This window comes from Echiichthys vipera, assembly GCF_963691815.1.
Source record: "Echiichthys vipera genome assembly, chromosome: 21".
Lineage (NCBI taxonomy): Eukaryota > Metazoa > Chordata > Actinopteri > Perciformes > Trachinidae > Echiichthys > Echiichthys vipera.
In genome coordinates this window covers 18,945,098-18,969,410 of record NC_139846.1, presented here as the reverse complement: position 1 = coordinate 18,969,410, position 24,313 = coordinate 18,945,098, and the positions used below count along the sequence as shown (strand labels likewise).

At 42.3% G+C, this 24,313-nt stretch overlaps 1 protein-coding gene across 2 annotated transcripts in view; it reads left to right on the top strand.

Moving 5' to 3' along the window:
- Positions 1–566: 566 nt before the first annotated feature.
- Positions 567–24,313, top strand: part of ntng1a (netrin g1a) — a 110,372-nt gene continuing 86,625 nt past the window's right edge. For both annotated transcript variants that reach the window (XM_083936107.1, XM_083936106.1), the window contains exons 1-2: positions 567–786; positions 9,674–10,341. In XM_083936107.1, the coding sequence (XP_083792233.1) occupies positions 10,093–10,341 (249 nt within the window). In that variant the 5' untranslated portion in view covers positions 567–786; positions 9,674–10,092. The remainder of the gene's footprint in view (positions 787–9,673; positions 10,342–24,313) is intronic.

The window sequence follows — 24,313 nt, the reverse complement described above, 5'->3', positions numbered from 1 at the left end:
GAAGGGTAGAGTAACCATAGGTGTGTTGGGATGGGGTGGGGGAGCTGAGTGTGTTTCTCATCTAATAGAGCCTCGGAGCGCATTATCATCCTCGTCATCTCCGTCTGGGCGGTCGGTGCTGCGCCGTGCCGTGCCGTGCCAGGAAAACGACCAGAAGAAGATCTGTTGATGCGAGCGGATATTCTCGGCCGCCGAGTCTCATTGGTGTGATTCATGTCCCCTTTGAGTGGCTGAAACCTAGTCATAGCGAGGGAGAAGGAGAGAGCGGGGAGTGGGAACGAGACTCGCGCAGAGATCCGCAAACCGGACTGTTTGGAAATGAGGGGATTATAAACAGGAGGGACGCACGCGGGCAGGTCAAAGTTTCTTTCGCAGAAGTGGGCTTTTTCTTTTCTGCGGACATCACTGTGCCTCAGATTGACGCCGTGATGGAATGACACTTGGAGAGAGGATGATGGACACTTTGGCACCGAAGCTCCTGCTCAGAAATTCCTCCGTTTACGCCAGGCGCGGTGCTGACCGAGCCCTCAGGACGGTGATCAGTCATTTGTTTTGAAGTGGCAGGAAAATCCTCCTCTCGATCGTCCCCCCCCAACTCGATCGCCAAACAAGAGTGAGAGATGGTGCGCACAGCGATTCCTCGGAGATTGACGTGCGTACTCATCACATTCCCGTCAAGGAGCGCGTCTTAAAGAGCTTCTTTCTTCATTCATGTTCATTCTGATGCTCGGAACTTGTTGAACGACGTTAAAGAGCAGGGGGCAGGGAGTACCCCGTACAAGAAATGTAAGTTTTTATTTTTGCTTGTGGAGTTTACTTTTTTGTGTGTTTTTTGTGTATACTCTGCACTTCTATTGTCGTAGTTTCTTGGCCCTGGCCCTGCTGCATCTGTCTCCCGTAGTGAACAGATTAGGTGCTTATTTTACTTTTAACTGCATAAACAACTTTTAAGCATCTAAGATACTCAAAGCAAGAACTATTTATTTTTTACAGATGAGGCGACCTTGAATGCATCCAAAACTTAACAGCATGCCTTCAGGTCATTTTGTAGAGGCGCCCCCTTGTGGATCTTATTACCTAATTGTTGCCTGTCACGCATTCATTTGTTTCATGCTGCAGCCAATTGGCCTATGTCATTGTATTTGCAGCCTGTTACAGTTAGGTTTATATTGGTACATGCTTTCAATATTGCTTCACTCCTTGCACATGCTAGGCTTCTCATTTAATGTAAATGTGCTTGTTTCCAATGCTCCTTTGTGCTTTTTGCCCTGTGGGTTGGACCTAAGGCAGATATTATTACACTGAAGTCAGTGGATGTGCATTATCTAAAGATGTTATTCATAATAGTTATAATCTGGAAGATTCAAATGATTTTATCTTGTCCTTGTATTGGATAATACCTAGCAATTATTCTTTTAAGGACATGCTCTTAACTGTTATCATAAAAACATGATGGGTTACGGGCTAAAAGGCATACTGAATGGGTATGAATACACTGCATTTAAAGTTGAGCATTTAGAAAACTGAATTAGTTACTATTGGAGTTGCAACTCACAGTCAGTAGTCATCTTTTATGGCCTTACTTGTTGTGGTTTCACTCTTTGTTATTATTTTACTCATCCTATAAATGAATGACAGGTAATACTGAGTCATCTTTGGTGCGGTTGTTAGCAGCTGCCGCTTTTAACCATGTGGCTGTTCCTGCTTATATTTCCAGCATGAGAGAGCTACCCGGGTGAGCACATTCTTTAGAGCTAAAGTGGACATTTTGAGTATCCAGACATGTCACTGTGGTTGCAGAATAATGTGCGAGCAGCCTTTTAGGAAAAGTGTCTTTAATAATGCATAAGGTGTTCCTGTGTCGCAAAGGAAAGCTTGCTTGGTGGCCAGGAGAGGTAAAGGGAGAGAGAGAGAGATGGATGGAGGGTGGAGGCTTGATGGCGGAGGCGTGATCTTGTCTCACTGTCTCATTGGGTGCCCTGTGCACTGCTGTATATGTTGCGCTGGAGTAACTGACGCCCAAGGGTGTTCAGCTCGACTTGGGGAAGCCTCGGCACAGTCACCCTGTCAAAAGTGCTGCTCTCACGCACACAGAGTGCATGTGGCAGCTTCAGCAAGGGGGTGGGGGTGAAGGAAGGGACATAGGGAGTGATAGAGGATTGTGGCAGATGCAGCTGGTGGAGGCAAGTGGAGCACGTCTTCAGCAGTCAGGGACTTGCTTGCCTTCAGAGGCCTGACCTGTCTGGCTGCAGCAGACGCTGGATTTAAGGAGAGAATGCAGCCACATCCCGTTAAAGGAATGATTACCTCAGCAGGGTTCAAGCATGGCTTTTTGATAGCCAGCACTAATAGAGCCTTCTCAGTGATGCTCCTAAATCGTTCAGTTTCTTGTGTGGGTGGTAAAGCCCCTGAAACATGATAAACTAAAAACTCTCAGCTAATGAAATTCTTACGCTCATTTTTTATTGTATGCAGTTCTCACAGACAGGTCGTCGTTTATCATATCAGATGTGGAAAACACGCCTCAATACAGACCAGTTTTGTCTGTTTGACTATAGAGCAGAGCCACAGCTTTGATTCCTTCTGAAGCTGCCCACCCATCCCCAAAGTGGAATCACTTAACCAGCTGTCAGCACTCCAGCCATTTGCTACCTGTCGTCATTATTAAAAGATCATAAGCCTGCCGATTGAAGGCGTCGACGTTTTAAGAAGTGGAAAATAGCGCTAAGTGATGGGCTGACTCGGAGGCAAGCCCCAGGGATGCATCATAGGCGTGCTTGCCATTCCACTGTAGCGCATGGCTGTCATGTTTGTGGGGCCATGCTCCACTCTCCATATGTTTATTCAGGAGGACAGCAGCCCTATTGGCATGTTCTTAATGGGCAAGATAAGGGATCCTGGAATCACAGACAGAGAAATCTGGTGAGTGAAGCACAGAGAGGCAGGAGGGTCTTTTTTTCTGAAGCAGGGCCAGCTTCTATCTTTATTTATCTTTCATCTGTTTCTGACTGTCTGCCCTCCTGTCTGTCTGCCCTGCATGCTCTCTCCTGTGCTCCTGTTTCACTTTTAGTAAGGCACTGGTGGGGAATATGAAACAGGAAGAGTCGGAAAAGATGAAAGCAGGTAGAGACAGGACGGAAGCAGGGTCAGAAATTGCCCTTGAAAGTGTATAAAGTGTATAAAATGCGTGAAATTAAAAATGAAAGGGGAAAAATATATGGGTATCAGTGGTAACCTTGTAATTATTCCACCTTACCCTGGGCTGAGCACATCCTTTAGAGCTAAAGTGGACATTTTCTTTTACAATTTCGGGACATTCGTAATAATAATATAATGTGTTGCCTTTTTTTAAATAGACAGGCAGATGGGTACTGCCCCCTGTGGGCCACTGTAGGTGATTCGTGTGAGATTATGACCTGACAATTCTTTCCTGCGGTGTCCCGACTGGGTTAGGGCATTTTTTTGATTAAAGTAAGAGTAAAAATGCAGTCTGGAGCAGTTGAAAATGTTGGCACCACACAGCCAGCAGCAGGAGAAAATGCTGAACCCACACAAACCACTGGTCAATAAAAAATAAAATGATCAATATGGGGAAGAATTGAAAAATTGAAGGATGGAAGATGAAGTAGTTTGGGACAGGGAGGAAACCACTGGCTCCTGGCTCTTAATGTGAATTTGACATTTTAAATGTAAAGGTATGATTTTGCAGTTTGATAAAAATGCCACTGAAAGGGTTGAATCACTTACTTTTAGGCTTAAAGTGAGAAAAGCTGGAAAAGGAGGGACATGCTCCTTCATCCGTTCATTTTGATGATATGGATGAATCACATGTAACTCCCCACTAGTAGTATGGAGCAGCTCTGGGGACACGCGTGTAGCATTTCCCTTGTGATTTGGACAAACACTCAGTCATGCTCGAGTGGCCCCAGGGATGAAATAGAAGCGGACACTGAGGGGTGTTTCTCAGCCCCAGACGCAGGGGAGTGGTCGGGTTCACGGGTGGCTGTTTGGGTGGGTGGGATGAACTCAGCAGAGTTCCAAACAATCCCTCTCCTGGGTCGACCAGGCCTTGTGAAAGATTCATGTGTTTAAATATAAAATCCAGCTTGCAGCGCTAGCGGGTTGGTACCTTTAGTCCCCAGTCATGTCGAGCAGAGTGCACACCTTAAAACGGGTCTACTTTAGTGCTGAACTTTATTGTGTACGGTGAAGGCCTTTATATATATTTATATATATATAGTTTAGTGTTAATGTTAGTGTTAAAACCATTTTGTAAATATCTTTAAAATGTTTTTGAAACCTCTTTTAGTTTCCTCTTCTTTACTTCTTTAAATTTCTGCTTTAACATCTTTATTTTTAATGCGTTTCTCTGTGCTCACCTTCAATCTCCTCTTAACAAGTGCATGTGTGAGCAGGATTTTGTCACATCACATCACATCATGGTCCAATATGCCACTTACACACGTATGATGTGGAAACTTGAGACACATTTTTAAATTGGTAATAAGTCCAGTAGTTGAGCTTTTAAAAATAAAAATAAAAATGCATTTTCACAGTAGACAAACATTTTTGTGGGAAAAATGATATCAGCACTAATTAGTATTTAAAATGTGTTTTTATTGGTCTTAAAACACGTCTGTGGAAGGTTGTTTTTTTATTTCTAATAGTTTAAAACCTAAACACAGAAGGGAATAAAATTTTCATTTTCTCAACTCTTCTGTTGTAAATATCTCCAAAAAGTAGATATTTCCCTTTTTGTTACACACACAATTTCAGCTTTCATTTTTTATACGTACGTTTTTATAAACCTTCATTTTTTACATGTGACTTTTTGATATATTTTAAGTTGAACAACACTGCAGGTAATGTCATTGAAAAAACATGTAAGCATTTTATATGGATTTATTTTCTTTCCAAAATTCAACACAAAAAACTTTGTCGAGCAGCCCCCCCCCACCGCCCCCCCCTCCCCGCTCCCTCACACCCAGCGACCTCCCACTGTTACTGTAAGCGCTCCTAGCTCTGTGCCTACGGTGCAGTATATATTCCTGTACATGGAAGAGTTTCAGACTTCCTTTGATGTCCTCGGACCTTGATCGATGGTTGGAGGAAGCAACCTGCCCTAAAATAAACCCTTTTCTCACTTAAAATGCACATCCATACTTCCTCCATCTGCTCTCCTTTTCTCTCCCTCACCTCTTCTCCTTGGGGGTGATGGAGGGTTATGAGCAGGGAGTAATGAAAGGAAGGGGCTGCAGTGTCCAGGACGGTAGAGTGATAATGGCCCTGCTTTTGTGATCTCTATTGCTTGTTATCGAAGCCTCGCCACTGCTTGTTGTCTCATTACCCGTGACTTCAACATCCCTTTATCCAGAGGTTGCACATAAAGCGCAGGCACACACTTGTACACACACACACATGCAGATACTTTACGGCCATCTCTTTAGTCTCCCCCTTAACACGGTAATATTATGTCTCTTAATGGGAACAGGGAGCGTGGTGCCAAGAGTTCCTCTGGATAATTGGCTGCTTCCTCACCTGCTGACATATCCCCCATTGACATTCTTACATTTTACATTTGAGGTGCCTCATTTCTTCCCCCCCTTAACTTCTTCCTCCTTCCTCTGTCCTCTGACTCTCAATACCAGCTCTTGTATTTTTTCCGCGTGCTGACTACATCGTCTTTCTCCATCTGTCTTGTTCAAAATTGAATCTGTTTCCAGCCATAACTGTGGATAATGCTCCAGTGATGTGATAGATCACTATTTTGCACTAGAAATATTGCACAGGCCATAAGATTTCTTTTTCAGTTTGCATCCAGTTTTAGAAAATATATGTATTCGTATCGTGTTCATGTTCTCGAGAAGACTCGCCTTTACCTAGTTTTTGTTGTTTCCAGTATGATAGCTACGGTAGGCATTTTTTTCCTTCTTGTGACATATTTGTATGCTACTGAGCCTTTGCCCCCGACCATGGCTGCTCCTGAAAATGGTGATTTACATTCCATCAGATTGAAATGACTCTGAATGGCATAGTGTGACAATGTGTGACACAGGTGCAGCTCTATATCTACTATCCTTTGGTACAACACATCAAATTTACAGATGAATCAGTCTGGAACTTCTCAGTTGATTTTTGGATTTCAAAGAGGCGTTATTAATAATGCAGACGAAAAATTCTCTTGATGCAATTATAAGACCTGCAACCAATTCGGCTATGTTCACACTGCAGGTCTTAATGCACAATTCCGATTTATTGCTCAAATACGATTTTCTGTTTGGCTGTTCACACCTGTCTATGGATTTGCTGTGTGAACAACTCACGCTCCGGAAATGACCCGCTTGCGCAGTTGATCATTGATGACTCCCCGCCACAACCGTGTTTACGGAAGCGGACATGGCGACGGCAATTGGTATTGTAGGACTTTATTTAAATACTAATGCCGCCTGCTTCACTGCTGTCTTCCATGTTTGTTTTGATTCTGTTCCTGGCTCTCGCCTGTGGCACGCTTTTTTTATTGTCAATATACTTTATTTGTCATTCATTTACAAAACAGTGCAGCGCAGGTCAGAATAATGTCATTAAATGCAACCTGGCTGTTCAGATTGCGATCGCACTCAAAAAAATCTGCTACGTATCCGATTCAGTAGCACATTTAAAAGTGGCCTGATTTTGATTTGAAAATGTCAGATTCAATGCGACTTGTGCTGCTCACACTGTCAAAAGCATTCTGTGTGAACGTAGCCAAACTGAGTTGGGGTGCTGCTTGGTCAGGTTTGAAGCAGGAAAATATGTTGATTGACTGATTCGGCAGCAGCACTAAAATGTCTACCAGTCCGTCCCTCCTGTCTCTAACCCTTGACTCTTCTCTCCATCAATCACCTGCAGTTATGCTGCTGGTTGGAGGTGGGAAACATACCACATACCTGTATCCACGGGCTTGGCCAACTGGCTCACTGCTGCGTTTCTGGCTAGACAGGTTGTTACAGCCCGATTTAAAAGACTTTTTAAGGTCAAAGAGAAAAAGAAGAATGTTTACTAAAAAAAAAAAAAAGAAGCTCTTTCTGACTTTACTTACACATTGTAGCCAATGGAAGGAGCAGCAGGAGAGAAATACAGACAGCAGGAGTACTGTATATGTTTGCGAGCATGATGATGGGCTACACAAACTTTAGCAAAAGGAAAAGTGAGGCCACAGCTCACAGTGGTTGGCAGACATAAATGGATTCTGTATGTGATGTACTGCAGTAGCTCCTGCTACGGGCAGCTCTGCCACTTAAGAAACTTGAAAGCAGCACCAGTCACAAGATATTTATGTTAACACATGACTGTTTTTATCCTACGTTAAGTGGGGCTATATCAAGTAGGAGTGGCCACTTTAGAAAGTTATTTTCACTTGTTCACTCTATTAATTAAAGCTGAAATCGGTAACTAAAATAATAAAAAGATGGTTTTTATTTTCATATTTGCTGAAACTGTCACAAATCTGACACAATGAGACAGAAAATCGGTGAAAAAGTCATGTAGCTCTACCTCCACCCTCTGTTCCTGTCTGCTCCAGAGCCATCTCTGTGTGCTCCTAATGGCATCTGCTTCATGAGCTGCTAGATCCCACCGCGCCAAAGAAAAACAACAACTCAGTGTTGAGCAGTCTCTGACATAGTGTCAATGACTGCTCTGAACTCTGATCAAACTGTAAAAGTAAGCAGCACTGATCAAATATGAATCAAGATTCTGTTACCACATTTCCTATTTCTTGCATAAAGTGCTAGTGTATAGGGTTGTATAAAGTTTGTGAAAAAGTTTGGACAAAACCAAGCCCCACCCACCCGACAACTGGTTGGACAAGCTTTCTCATTTTACAGCCGAACAGTTCTTTAAAATACCTTTCTGAAAACACTGTATGCAAGAAATATGCAATACAGTAATATAATCTTGATTCATATTTGATCAGCGCTGTCTAGTTTCACAGTTTGATTGCAGTTCATGAGCAGTCATTGACACTGCGTCGGAGACTGATAGTTTTTCAGTCAGGTGCAGTGGATCTAGCAGATGCCATTAGGAGCAGACAGATCGTGGTAGGGCAACATTAGTTGTCAGTGTTCATCTGTTTCATTGGGCTGTTGGGATACAGTAACAGTTTCAGCAAATGTGAAAAAAACAGAAATTTACCAACTATTAATTTCAAGCTGCTATAATCAATATTTTTATATCAACTATGGATCAGATGACTGTATTTTAGGTGAAAGGTGTTGCTCATAGTTAGAAACTGACAAATTTGCTTCATCATCAGAACGCAGGTTTCAGTACATTTAATCAAGTACAATAATTAATTAATTAATGAAAAATATCAATGATTTTTTGAGTCATGCTTTTTTATGACATGTATCAATGTCCTGTCTGTCTGTAACTTTGTGTACTCATGCTGCTGTATCTTCAACAGTATCATTTCAAATGAAGTCCCTATACTAATTACTCCACAGCTTTAAGTTGTTTTATTTTGAAAAAAAAGTCCCACATCATCACTTCATCCATTGGTCCATTGGACCATGAGGACCATTGCTATGAGTGATGGTAATCCATTCACTTTACCTGCCATCGGCACACCAAATCACAAATGCAAATTCCTGAACCTTTGACTTAATTATCTTTTTCCAATGGGCGTTGTCAACGGGATAACATGACGTACCACTAAGTGACAAGTGACCAGGTCTGCCCGGTGTAGATGCCTAATCACAGCACATTAGGGTGGGAAAAAAATAAAGCCTGAGTCACGGAAACATGTAAACAGACTATGGCGCACAGAGATGAAATTGTACATAATGAGTTGGTATATATAACTTTTGCCAAATCCTGTCTTGAACATGCCCCCTTTTAGATATAATGTTTGTGTTTCGCTGTTTTTGACAGATTTCCAGCCGATGGGAAATGGGGGCTCGTCCGGGATAACACTTCTGTCAGAGCAAATAAAACATGAGCTTGCAGATTTGTCTGGTTCCTAGGCTACCACTAGCCGATCAAGTATCGTAGTTTCCTATAACTGATGTTGCCACGTTTTATTTTGTAAACCATTTCAGACACAGCCATAGTCATTCACTGCTAAAGAGTATCTCTTTTGGCTGAGCTCCTTTCAACAATATTATTGAATTGTAATATGCTACAAAGACAGTTGAAGTGCCACAATGGAGCTAGTAGATTCAAATTCGTTCATACATTCAATTCTGTTATAAAAAGTAAAAAAAAACAACCAACAACTTCATTACTAGATGTCCATGATTGCATAACACACAATTTATCATCATCTTTTTAAAACAAACTCTTTTTCCAGCTCATGCAGTGTAGGGTGTGAGGGGTGTGTGAGTGTGAGTGTGAGGAGTGTGAGAGGATGGTGAACACTGTATGTAACACTGTAGGCTTCATGCCGCTAAGTGAGATGAGGGTTTGGTGTGAGAGCAGCAGGATCCAATTTACCCCGATGGCCTCACTCACTAATTTCCTGTGTTTTGATGACAAACACCAACATGGCAGCCGTATCTTATACCGATCCAGCTTTCTGTTCACACAAACGCCTTTCATCCGTTCCATGGCGCCAGCTAATATTCTCTCGCTGTCAAATTCTACTCCCAAGAGCGATGTATATTCACCCCTTCTTCTGTTTCTCGTTTCTCTGCAGCGCCACATCGCCGCACAGGAAGAGGACCATGATTGACAGCCAGGCGAGCTGAGGAGACCTGTCACTCATCTTCCTATCAGCGTGTCATAGGGCTATCTCGTTCTCGCCTTTCCCCCTCTTCCTCCTCCTTCATCTCCACCACCCCCCCTCCCCCCATCCTCTCCTCTTATCTTCTCAATGGGCTGGTAACCTCATCATCCGTCATAGCTTTCCACCACACCAGAAACCTGAAAGAGACAGAAATAGTAAAGAAAAACAACAGCAACACTTCTAAACTGGCCCTCGCTCTACCTGAAGGGAGTTTGGCATGCCTCCTCACTCCAGTTGAGTGGAAGTAGAAGAGGAATCCCTTGTTAGTAAAGCTTCTGTAGGAGATACAGCTCCTCGACAGGGAGCTCGAGAGAGAGAGAGGAGCAGTCATGCATTTCCATTTAGCGTTGATGCTGCAGGCGCTGTGGACTGGTGTTTGCCAGGCGGCCATGCAGCACTACCCTGCAGCATGGGGCCACTACGATGTGTGTAAGTCCCAGGTTTACTCAGATGAAGGCTTAACCTGGGACTACATGGCCTGCCAGCCAGAGGCAGCAGACATGACCCAGTACCTGAAGGTCTCTCTGGATCCCCCCAACATCACCTGTGGAGACCCTCCGGAAACATACTGTGCCCTGGTGAGTACATGCAAAAGTGCAGAAACCCTAAAATCTTCCTTTTAAAATGTATGTACACACACAAACACACACACACACACACACACACTACTAAGGCAGCTTTATCTGTCTGTTTATCAGCATGTTCTGACCCCACAGCCGTGACAGACACTTTGAAAGCCTGTGTGACTCAGATACGTGGCTGGGGCTTAAGAAATAGAGGTTTGTGCCCATTGACGTCACATTCTGCTGTTTAGAGAGCTGATTCTCGGTGGGCACTGCAAACACTGTCTCATGTGCTGTTTACACTGCTTACTTGCAGGAAACACTGTACAATGTGACGTTAGTAATGAAGACACACATCTCACTCCCCACATATATCAGAGTCCCATGCAAATACAGTTCCCTCATTCGTTGCAATTTCAGCTTCTCTGGTGCGTCAGTGTGTGTCTTTAAGCACAGTTGGATGTGTGGGCGGCCTAAAAATTCAAACAATCTCTGGGTGAAATAGTGTGCAGGTGGACTAAAAATACAACAGCATGTATGAAAACTTAAGTGGAGCACTATTTAAGGTGCCGGTACACAAGGATTTTATTTTTCCTACATTTTGCACAAGCAGTGCTGCAAGTGTTCATTGCTTTTCTTTTTTTTAATTCAAGCACAGTTGGACATTCAAACACAGCCCAACATAATAATATTCACTGTCTGCATTTAATATTAGTCTCTGTGGTAATTTTTCATTTTTCAAATGTATATTTGGGCAATCAAGTGCCATCTGGAGACTGTTGCCTTCGGGTTATTTACCTTCCTGTGATAAATTGATATTTGTCTGTCTGTCGGATTTCCTTGTGATCAACTTTAAGATGCAGTAGGAGGAGCAACTCTTGTGTCTCTGCAGCTAAAGTGGTTATCAGTGCTCCTGCTAACAGCTCAATTTCAAACGTGTAAAAGACAATTAAACAATAACAATACAATTACATAACAATACACTCCTTTGCAAACTCAATGAATTATTTTCAAAATTAAATTAAATCTACTTGGTGTTTAGTGCTAATTAGCAAATGATAGTATACTGAAAAACTAAACTAAGATTGTTAATATAGTAAACATACCTGCATGTTAGCATTGTGACCAGGCTGACGTTATCAATTAGCTCAGAGCACCACTGTGCTCAATTGCAGCCATTTGGAGCCACTATGCTGTAGACCATGGGGGTCAAACTGATCCAGTAAAGGGCCGTGTGGCTGCATGTTTTCATTCCAACCAAGCAAGGACACACCTGATCCAACAAATCAACTGTGTGAAGCCAGTTCAGGTGATTGAATAAGTAGAGTCAGGTGTGTTCTTGCTTGGTTGGAATGAAAACCTGCAGCCACACGGCCCTTTACTGGATCAGTTTGACACCCCTGCTGTAGACTCTTAGTCCTGTTCCCACACAAACCAGATATAATATGTTACACTTTCTTGTCAACCAAGTCCTCCAACCTTGCCTGGCTCCAGACTGTCTGACATTGTGACATGAAACTAAGGTTTTCATGTGCTCCTCTTTAGCAGACTCTGTTGCAGACTCCATTGCTACCATAGAATCTATGGTCACTACTGTTGCAGCTATAAAACAGTGGATACATTTTTTGAGTCTTGCAATCTCTGCCAAATGACTCGTTTCAAAGTCAGAAACTTATTCAGAGTGATAACATTTTGGAAAGTCTAGAAGAGACACAAGTTTTGATTATTATACCCCTATTTAAGTTAGCATAGCACTAAACTTGAATTTGGTTTGGACGGGAAGTCTCTTGTGAGTGGTTAGGGGACCCCCAATCCTCTCTCCCATAGAAATCAGTTCAAGTGCAGGCAATGTCAGACTGAAGATGGAAACGTCCTGTAACTATCGCACAGAGCACCACGCATTGATTCCAGGTTTGTTTTTGTTTTTTTCCAATGAAATTTTGAAATATATTATTCCGTTAATATCCACATAGCACTCTTTCTCCTTGTCATTCTTGTTCACACACACACACACACACACACACACACACACACACACACACAGAGAGAGAGATGCGCATCTCACTGCAGTCTGCTTGTGTACTTACAGTCTGCGGTGTGTATGCACAAAGTTTCGCTCCAACTTCCGGTTGGTTCTGAAAATTGACTGTCAACAAACAAAGTCAAAAGTAAATAGCAGCATTTGAATCATCACATATTTTAATCGATTTTTAACTGTCTCAAGAACGATCAACTTGTTGATGACGGGATCCACATTGTGGCCCACTAGTTTAATCGTAATGACTTAAAAGTGATATTTTGTAGGATGAGAGGGAGTTCATAGTCAAACAGCACATTAAAAAGCAGTGATTGGTTGATTGCTTTACCCTTTGAGGTTCCTGTGGTGTGGTTGATTCTGCAAATTACATTGCAATCATGAAAATCACAAATTCCTGGTGGAGTGAAAATAAAATGAGCAAAAGAGGCATATTAGGTCGAGTATTTAATTAGCAAAGCACCCTCCTCCTTATTCCGGGTTCTTTTCACTTTGAAACTCACAGCTGGTCGCCTCGGATTAACGCTAAATGATGAATCCATTTTGGGCCGTCGTGTGTTACCAAGTCATCAAAGATTCTCTCAGAACAAATGCACTCCTCAGCTTCAAGAGCTCTTTAGATAAATAGCGAGATGTTCCAGGAAAAGTAGTAACTTGAGGAGTATAAATAGACAGTCACCATAGGCGGAGAGTCAGCTGAGAGGAGACACAGAGGAACGGAGAGGGATTAACAAAATACAGATGACAAAGACAGTGAGAGAATGATCAAGAAAGAAGTGAGACAGAGGGAACATGGAGGAGACAGAGACTTGGAGGACTATGTGCGAAGCATACGATGTCTGAAGAACTAATATATTTTGCGTGGGGTGGGATGGAGGCTCTGAAATGTGAATAATTCAACATGTTTTGTAGCTAATGTGTTTTATTTATAGGACACATTATTTAGCCCAACATCTCTCAGGCACTTTTGAAAAATGCTGACTCCTGTGATCACCCAAGGTTGGTTGAAGGGAAAGGGGGTTATGGGGTGGGGATGGTTGAGAGGGAAGGAAGCCATATCTGGGAGGTCATTGTCAAAATGGGGTCACTCTCTGTTCTCCCTCTGGGCGGCCCCGTGACCTCCGATTGATCCACATTTGAACCTGAAGTGTGTCTGGTATTTGCTATGCAGCGACCGTGTTGTGGATCAACTGGATGAATCCTGGATGAACAGCGGTCATCCGTGTCTGATGCTTCACTGCAGCTGTTGTATTTCTGGATGCACTGTTGTAACTGACTTTATTATTATTATTGCCAGCCTTTAAACAGTCTGATGAACACTTATTGAATTAGTGGGAGTTTGCGCCGCGCTGTCGCCCTCATGTCTCCGGCAGTCAGTGTGATAGGAGTGCTTCAATTAAACAGGCAGTGGTTAGCTCCCTCATAACCATTTCCTCTCTCTGCTGTATTGTACTCATCACATCACACAAACATCAGTGAAATATGACCCCCGCCGCTCACCATGGAGCCTGATTCTCTGCAATTGGTTTATGTTTACTCCGGGCAGTAACATTGCTCCAAATCAACATCAGAACAATTATCATTGATATTCCAGCTACTCTGGCTGCCAATACGCTGCTGCAATGCCAATAGTGGTTCGTATCGTCAGTCAGATTATTGCAGATTCGGGGCAGTTATCATTAGGCCGCGTTATCGGAGAATTTCATCCCTCTGGTAATTGATTCTGCTCTTCTAGAGGTGGGTTTAAAGCCTCGTGTCTGCTGCTTCCTGGAGTGCTGAAGGTAACAGACACCAGGCTTGATGAGAGGAGAGAGAGAGAGAGAGAGAGAGAGAGAGAGAGAGAGAGAGAGAGAGAGAGAGAGAGAGAGAGAGAGAGAGAGAGAGAGAGAGAGAGAGAGAGAGAGAGAGAGAGAGAGAGAGAGAGAGAGAGAGAGAGAGAGAGAGAGAGAGAGAGAGAGAGAGAGAGAGAGAGAGAGAGAGAGAGAGAGAGAGAGAAGATGCTGCGGCTCCGGGGCATGGTGCTTATATGAGCATGGTTACCTCAGGTTGTGGCCTTCATCTCTCACACACACACATACATTCATACACACACCACTCTCCACAGTAAAGGCTTTTTATTCTGCTTCTAGCCCAGTGACCTTTTCGATAGCAATAAGCTGGCATTCACTGAACTCTGGCACACAAATCTGCCATCATATGAGATATCACTGTCCCCTCCAGTTCGACTCAGACTGGCCTTTAAAAGCCTGGACAGGCCGCAGAGCCTTGACCAGTTGCTGACTGAGTTTGAGCAGGACTCAGGTGAGCTGCTTTAACTTCATTCAAACATCAGTTACCATTGCAGCTGATTTTTGTTAATCAACAAATGGTCAGCTTACTGTATTATTGTCTTTTCTCAAAACCTAATGCATAGCCCTCATACCATACTGTATATAAAGGCACTCTCAAGAGAATAATCAGTTTAATTTATTCTACTGCAGAAGTTTAAACATCCACTCAGTTAATCCCACACTCCAACACACAACCAGCATAACCTTGCATTGGCATTAAACATAGAAGAAGCTCCTTTAGGTATAACTCCATAATTTGCACTAACCATGCTTGTGTGTGTATGCGTGTGTGTGTTCTTGTATAATTATCTTTGTGAAGAATAATTTCCCTACAGACAGGACATTTTTGGAAAGTGAGGACATCTTGGCTGGTCTTCCCTTTTTCAAAAGCCTGTTGGGGTTAAGACTAAGTCTGAATTAGGTTAACGTTAGGGTTAGGGTAAGGGTTGGCGTTAGGCATTTAGTTGTGATGGTTAAGGTTACGCTAAGAGACTAGGGATGCATTATGTCAATGAGTGTCCTCACAAAGATATATGTTGGAGTGTGTGTGTGTGTGTGTGTGTGTGTGTGTGTGTGTGTGTGTGTGTTTGTGTATGTGGGTGTGTGTATCAATGTCCTTATGCATTCCTGTGAAAGTACTGTATGTCTCCATTTGTGCCATCAATTTACAACAGGGAAATGCTGATGAATGCTGAAACCCGAGTCCCAGCAGACCGGTGCAATTCATAGCAAATCAAATCTAAATGAGGAAACGAAGGAGATTATTAAAAAGATGGTGCAGCAGCCATAAGATGTGCCCAACCCCCAACGTGCCGATGCCCAAAAGATGCAGAATGACTAAGAGACATTTAAGGCAAACACGCAAAACAACAAAGGGACACAAAATGACCACAAAAAGAGATAAATGACCTCATGAAACACAAAATGAACACAGAGACAAAAGTGACCTCAAAGAGACACAAACTAAGCACAAAGAGACAAAAGTGACCACGAAGAGACAAAAATGTACCACAAAGAGGCACAAAGTGATCTTGAGAAGACACAAAATAACCACAAAGAGACACAAAACGACTACAAATAGACACATAATGACCACAAAGAGATAAATGACCTCAAAGAAACACAACATGGCTAACACGTAATGACCACAAAGAGATGCAAGACAACAATGAAGAGACACAAAATCACTATGAAGAGACGTAAAACGATGAAGAGATGCAAAATGACCACGAAGAGACATGAAATGGCTACAAAATGACACGTTATGACCACAAAGAGACACAAAACAACGACAGAGACAGAAAATGACCACTAAGTGACACAAAATGGCCACAAAGTTAAGTTAAAAAAAACAAACAACCATCAGCACTGCTGGATGAGCAGTAAAGGTAGCCATATTCAAGCATGCGGTGTACATTTATTTTATTATTTTTACTTAAACTGAGGTTCCTTATAATGAATTTGGTAATGTTTTGTGTCATATCCGTAAACCATTTTGTGATAGAGAAGATGCTATACAGTATGGTGTATGTGGTTGATGGATGGTACCATATACTTTGAGCTAAATAAAATACAGCAAGTATTGCAGAATGATATAGCATACTTGATGTTACCTTCTGTTTAAGGTCCAACATAATCTTTTTTTTTATTTGAGCATAACAATAAAATGATGTCATCTCTGTGTTTTGCTAGTTAAACAGTTATGTTATCAATGTTGACAAACAGAACATGTGGTTATTTAAGTGGTGTAGTTTTGTAACAGGCAAAAGGGTAAAACAAATACATTGTTGAAGATTAGATGTGAGGTGTGCTGCGTTCTGCATGTGGTGCTGCTAATCATCTGCTCATTTAGTGATAATGAAAACAGTTGTGTGTCGTTATAATCCCTCAGCTGTGACTGGCACTGTCAAGTGAAGGACAAACCAAAAACAATAGATGCCACTCTGTCAATCCGGTGCTTATAGCCAACTTTAGATGTCAGAAAAATATAAATATCATTTTATTTGTGTTATTGTAAAGTTTTAGAATAGTACCTTTTTACCTCACCCTTGTGCTTCTCTGAGCAGATGGTATGTTCCAGTTTAATTCAGGCTCAGATGCTAGCAGTGCTACTCGCACACAGGCTTGCAGCCTGATGTAGAACTCTGTGCCTGTTTGCTGATTTTACTTGCTCTTGGTCAAGTTTAATTTTTCTTAATAAATAATCATACATTTCTGTAGTACTGTCTGCCATTAGATGCTGCATTGTTCGCATCCCTTTCCAACAAACACACAAAAACATTTCTAAAGGGTGTTGCATGTAAGAGACGGTGAAGTGCAATAAAAATAATAACATTGCATTGAGTGATAGATTATACCTGACAAAGGCTAGCATGCTTAGCAGACAAGTGATTCTCATGATGGTAATTTAAAGCCACAACATGTTCAATATGTGTTTGCTGTCTCTATGACCAGCATAACTTTCAAGAATATGTTTCCATGACCAGCATAACTCCCAAGAACCCATCCAAGCACCACAAGCCAACAAACGCATGTGAGGGGTGCTTCCCCATGGATATACATGGCAATATACCAATTTAACCTTTTCCCAAGCTGATTAGAGGTTTCAGACAAAGTGTTTGAACTCCCCCGTATCCCACCCACAATACAATCACAAACTGTGCCATCTCTCAACAGGCTCTGCGCTGACATTTCCTTGAGAAACCAGTGCGCTGTCAGCAGCAACATGTCTAATTGTATATTGCAATAGTCAGTACGAGGGTTAGAGGAGGGAGAAAAGTGACGCTGGCTTTTTGGCAGGGCTACGGTGTTTTCTGTTCCATTCTGTCTCATAAACTTGTTTAAATTGGCCTTTTTGTGAGAAGGTTGTACTGCAAAAACAAGCACAAAGGTGGCTTTTTCAGAACTGCTGATTGACTTAAAGAAAAGGTCAGATTCAGGTGTAGTAGCAATTAACCAGCATTGAAAAACAAATTACTCCTTCATCAGAACTGTTTAACATCAGAAGATTGGGTCAACTTGATCCATTTTATGTGTCTTCTTTTATCTTTGATGGACCAAAGTTAATCAAAGGCTTATTGAAAAGTGTGTCAGAGGCACAGGATATGAACCAAAACAAGCTAAATTGAAGGGTGTGTGTAATTCACTAATGCTTGCAGCATAAATTATTGTTCTTTGTTTCATTCGTGATAGCTATCCGGAATGCAAAACAAGGCGAGAGTTATTATTTCTGCATAATTCACATACAGGCAGCGTTTGAGAATTGACTGAATTGTTCACACCTGATCTTAATCTGTGCTCAAGGGAAGTCTGTCTCTTTATGTGATTTAATTAGTCAAATCAAGCCTCAACAAACAATTTCAATTTCAGTGGAGTGTATTTCATTATTGTGCTTGAAAGATAACTCCTATCATTTATCAGTAGAGCACTTTTCATCTTCTGAGGAGCCATAAAATACCATATAGCATTTCAACAAGACTAAAGCTACAGTCACAGTACCAGTGATGCAACCACCAATAATAATACATATCATGCCACAGGATCAGAAACTTAATAAACCTAAAAGTACTCAGTAGTCATTATTAGGCCATACCTGTATAAGCATAGGTGCAAGCATGACACAAACAGATACCCTCTCAAGACTTATTAGAATATCAGCTCAAATACAATAATTTAAAGAACATCAAATGGAGAAAAAAGATTATTGGGGTGATTTAGAAATGGTTTCATATAGCCGTTTATTTTATTTTTATTAGTTTACTTTAATGGTCAGCAACTGTTTTTTTATTTATTGTTCATTTCTAAAATGGGTCGACAATGTAATCCACGCATATTGTCAAATATTTTTTAATGAGTATTTATTTAGTAAAGCAACCTTCTGAGTAGCTTTTGCATTGTCATATGTGTGCACAATCCACATTGAAAAGTTATGTTTTCATTTCTACTCATATCGGAAACCAGATGATTTTTCCCTCCTAAAGTTGGAATCGGACCAAAAGTTCCCAAATTGGTCGGCCCTAGTTTTGTCCATGTTGGAGAGGCTTTCTGAATCCGGTGCAAACCTTCCTGCCACAACAGATCAATAGGCCTACAGACATTATACAAAATATTATTATAGGAAACCATCTGGAAAGCTTGTGTTGCTCACAATAATAAGGGCAACGCACATGCAAGGAAATTTGTTAGGATTTGTAATGGTAGGGGGTTAGGGCGATGCGCTGTGGGCAGGCATTGCACCCCAGTGCCGAAAATATCATGCATTGTAGTGATATTAAATGACTTACTCATGCTAAATTTCCAAACTTAATTTTTTTTTGGCAAACACTGGATCAGTCTGCTCTAAATTTTAGTTGTTATCCCTTTTTTTTAGGGGTGTAGCCCCCCTGCGGGTCCCCTGATCTGAACACATAACAAGCGTTTAATTTGTAACTTGATATATTTAGCTAAAACACTAAAAGTACACACAACAACAGGTTGAATATTGTCTAACTCGGCACAGAACTGTCAGACTTTATCTCTCTGCCCAATGTGAAGGTTATGCACACTGCGGTCACGGGAGGATCTCATCATATTCTCTCTGACCCATCCTGTGCCATAAACTTTGCATGAGGGTTGGGCATCGTCTGAATTTTTAGATTTTCTTACTTCCTCCAACTGCTCGTTCTTCCAAGTCTTCAGGTGCCAACACAGACTTGTCAGCCAGCCCAGGCCAGGCTCAAGAGGAGTCCATTAAACAGGTGCTGGCAGGAAAAAGCCACACTTCCTGTTTGGGCATGTTGGGGTTCCAGCCTTGCTGAGTAAGACTGAGTTAGGAAACATCCAGCCTTACATATTCTTACATCACATTTATTAGTTGTTGATGCTGATTGCATTCCAGGAGGGTTTTAATTTTTGTGCCACATGTTGTTGTTGCAGTGCATAATGCCTTTTAGCTGCCTTGTACTCGATTTTCCAACAGTAGCATTACCTTTAACATGATCACCACTGTATCATTATTGTGTTAGTTGTTCCGATACTGCCTTAATCTGTATCGGCAAGTAAACAAGTCTCTGGACCAATCCCCCAACAGGTGTCAGATCAGTACTGTGTTCTGGCTGATATGCAAGTTCAGGTATCGGAAATGGTATTCTCATCTCATCTTCAACCGCTTATCTGGGGTCGGGTCGCGGGGGCAGCAGCTTTAGCAGGGGACCCCAAACTTCCCTTCCCTGGGCCACATTAGCCAGCTCTAACTGGGGGATCCCGAGGCGTTCCCAGGCCAGTGTGGAGATATAATCTCTCCACCTGGTCCTAGGTCTTCCCCGAGGCCTCCTCCCAGCTGGACGTGCATGGAACACCTCCTTAGGGAGGCGCCCAGGGGGCATCCTTAATAGATGCCCGAACCACCTCAACTGGCTCCTTTCAACGCAAAGGCTCTACTCCAAGTTCCTCGCGGATGGCTGAACTTCTCACCCTAGCAGCACACCCGGCCCCAGCGGTTCCTCCTGCGAGTGGTGGGCCCACAGGATGGAGAGGAGGGAGGTGCCACGTCACTTTTTCGGGCTGTGCCAGTCTGGGCTCCGTAGCAAACCCGGCCACCAGGCGCTCGCGGGCGAGCCCTCCGTCTGGGCCTCGCTCCAGATGGGGGCCGCAGGCTTCCTCCGGGCAGGGTCTCTCTTCCTCTTCCTCGTTTGTCCATAGAGTCTTTGTGAACCATTCTTAGTCCGGCCCCTCGCCTGAGATCACTCTGCCATGGGAGACCCTACCAGGAGCACTAGGCTCCAGACAACATAGCCCTCAGGTCCACAGGGACACACAAACCTCTCCACCACGATAAGGTGATGGTTCCCGAGGCAAAAACAATATCTGAATATCTCTGGTAAATATGAATGGAAATGAGAGAGTATTGTTTCAAAAAAGTGCAAACAGGAGAAAATGTTTACTTCCAGGGAGAAAAGTTTGGTAAATGTGAAGTTGTTGAAAAGTTGGTATGCAGACAACATCAGGTGCTGCTGTGATGTTGTGCGAGTGTGTGACTCGTCTATCTGGGCTCCATCAAGGCGCTCAGTGTTGCCTCACCGTTTACGCTGCCATAACAAGATAACAGGGGGCCTCCTTGACTCCAGCTTCCCACAGGGTTTTCAGTTGACGTTTGTTTTTTTAAAAAGTTTGGAGAAAAACATTTCCTCCTTTGCCATAAAGTATGGAGGGGAAAGCTTGGGGAAGCTGCAGAAATCAAAACCTCTGTTATTCCCCTACTGTATTTATATGTAAAACTATATGATAGACTGTAAAAGTGCCACTTGGAAAATATACTTTCGCATGAACATCAATAGGAGAAGGGCTAATGTTTAATTTTGGGAAACAAACACATTACGTTTCACTTATATTCAGATTTGGTTTCCAGATACCGACATGAACAGATGAATTCCCAGAAAATTAGTATTGAATATAAGTCAAGGGAGGAATGATGTCTCATAGCTCAGATTTAGCCTCTGAATATCTTAAAGGCTCTTGCTATTGACTACAAGTCACCCAGAAATATCACATTGTCTCATTGTTAAATACTTTCAGCACATTGGATCTGAAGACCTGTGAATAATATGAACCATGCTATTACACATACATTTTGTTCCCTTTCTCTTATGTGTTTTATTCGACAAAGCCGTTTTTACCCCTTTTCTTTCTATTGCTCTGTGGGCTTCAAATCCCTCTTCCGGTAATGGGGGCTTTTGTTGCATTTCACAGTTCGTCACTCATGGAAAATTATGGTCTGGAACCCCTTCAATCATCCCCCTGTACTCCTTCCACCCCTGTTCATGAGGCTCTGAGAATAGGTGGAGAATGTTACAGTACTTGGCTGCTGGAGAGATCCGTTGACTTTTAATTGCTCTTTGAACCTCTGGGGTGGATTCCCCTCAGAGCTCACTCACTAGAACACAGATTTTCACAATATCCCCCTCCATTTTGGGACACAGATAACAAATGGCAAGCACACACACACACACACACACACACACACAGGCCAATACAGACAAGCTTACAGAGCCCAAAGCAGGGCATTCCGTGGCATTCATATTCAGATGCACTCATGTTTTCATTTATTTGTGTTGGGGGGGGGCTTTTAAAGTTAATTGCAGCAAATAAGTGGGAGTGTTGTTGTGAATGGAGCAATTCCAGTGATTCCATCTCTCATTTTTATCCATGGCAGGAGGGTCAGATGCTCCTATACCCGTGGCAGACGCTCTCCGTCCTCTAATCAGCATTTCAAAGCAGCAGGGCCACATGCCCCTTTACCAGAACAATAAAACCCTTTTTTTTAATTTTATTTAATTTAAATATTTTTCACAGACGATTGATAGGCTGTTGTTAGTTGCTAATCACTACCAACGATATCAGGCAGAATGTCCCTTACTTCTAGTTGGCTGGGTAGGGCATTGCTCGCCTATTCTATTGGTAAGCTGAATTACCCATTCTCTTTGCTCTCAACCTCTCGACCACGGCGCAGTAAGACGACATAGTACGGTTTAAAACGGCGGGAAGAAATATTAAGACTAAAAACTCTGCATAAGGCGGAAGGTTGAGGTTGTGGACGGGTCAAACACACTCACATATTCTCTCAAACTCCTATGATATATTATGAAAAGTAGGGCAATTATGATCTTTTCAAGTTGTTTTGTTTCCTAACAGATGATAATCTCCTTCTAAACCTCCTGGTAGGTTTAGCAGGCCCCTGTTTAACCTACATATATAAGGCTGATGACCACTGATAACGGGCATTCAGTAGAGCGATAATGTCCAAATCGGCTGGTATTCCACATCCGTGTGTGTCCTTGTCTGCTTCTATTTATGTCTTTTATCTACATCCACACGGCAGGCTTTCATGAATCCTGAACTGCAGCTCACACTGTTTTAGATGACTGCTCACATCTATTTTAGGATGTAACCTACTGTATGTGCAGTATTAATGTGAACTGCTATGATGTGGAAAAACAAAAGTATGTTCAGAACAACATACGCCAGTGTGTGCCTTCAAATTCTGCATTCCAAAATAACATTGAGTTCAGCCAAACTGCAACGCTGTCATTTCACCTGTGCACAACATAAAGGCCACATGCCATCAGTTTTCCATGTCATATTGATTGGAAGAAATAAAAGAAATTGCAGCTTTTTTTATATCAAACATAATGAAAAACATCAGATCTGTATAAGAAAAAAATAGAAACATTAAAGAGTGTTTCATCTGCAGGATCGATGCAACCTTTAAAAATGCAGGGTAAGAGATTCAATGCATAATTTCTTCATGTCAAAACTAGATCATTTGCACACAGAGGTAGAGAAAATCTGACTGGTTTAAAGGCAAAGTGGGGTATCACCAGCCTTACAATCTCCAGACCAAATCACACATGGGTGTTAATTTGTAACCTCTCAGTTGATTATCAATGTCAAAGAATTGTTATCAACGGCCGTACACAAAAATGCCTCCGGACACAATTGGATAGACCTTTAACCAATTAGAGCAAGGAATCATGTGACGTAGCGCTGAGCGATGGACAAATGTAAACAGACTACAGCACGCAGAGATCCGTGTCTGTGAGTAAGTGGTGCCATTTTTGCCCTCAGAATTCAAAACTAGTACTTTGGCGATTCCTGTTGTGTGAAACCCGTCCCCCGAGATAAATGGTTGTGATTTGCCTGGCCAGGATCGGTCGGCTGTAAATCTGTCTGAATGGGAGGAGGACCAGACGTCTCTGCCAGAGTAAATAAAACATGAGCTAGCAGATCCATCTGGTCCCCAAGCTAGGGTATATGTGATGCTAAATAGTATATTTGTTGCTGTTGGTTAATGAGTAGTTATTTAACGAAGATAAGTAAAGGGAAATGAGTCGAAGCCACTTTCACAGAGGTTTAATGTTTTTCTTTCCAGTTATGTCTCTGAGGAGCGTTCCTCTCTTCTTAGACAGCTTTTAGACCCATTCTGTCGTCCTCCTTGTTTGAGGGAAACGTGAAGCTGTACATTTTACCCTGACAGGCTTTGAAAATGTCGACTGGATTACTTTGACTGACAGTTTCCAAACCCTGAGATCTGTTGTGTCTGGCCCACACTGAGCATAGGGCAAACTCTGAATCAATAGCAACACTATCAGTGATGGAAATTGAATGCTGAATCTGAACGCTGAGTACCCCCCCATGAACAGCGTAAGAGCATTTTTCCGCTGCTCATCTCAGATATTTTTCTCTCTGGCAGATATGGGCCGTAGCTAAGAAAAGGTGTAAAGTTTGTTGGGATGTGTACCTTTTTGGAGCATCAAAAATAGAACTAGAGAGATGAGAGGCCACAGATGGAATTGTCTTCAAAGTAAAGTCAGCAGTCTTAAAAAATGATTACACTCTCGTAGAACATTTTCATTTTCCTCTGCGCTCAGCTTGATCTGACACTGGGAAGTAATTTGACATTTGCTGCCATGTATCATTTTGGACTGATTGTTGCAAACCCACTTGATTACTAGTTAAGAGACAGGACATGGGAAATGAAAGTGACATTTCTACTTGAAACTTTCCCATCAAAACCCAAACAGGGATCTACAGAAATATAAGAACTGCCACTGAAACTGGGAGTTCAGTAAAATGGCTCCTCTGTGCA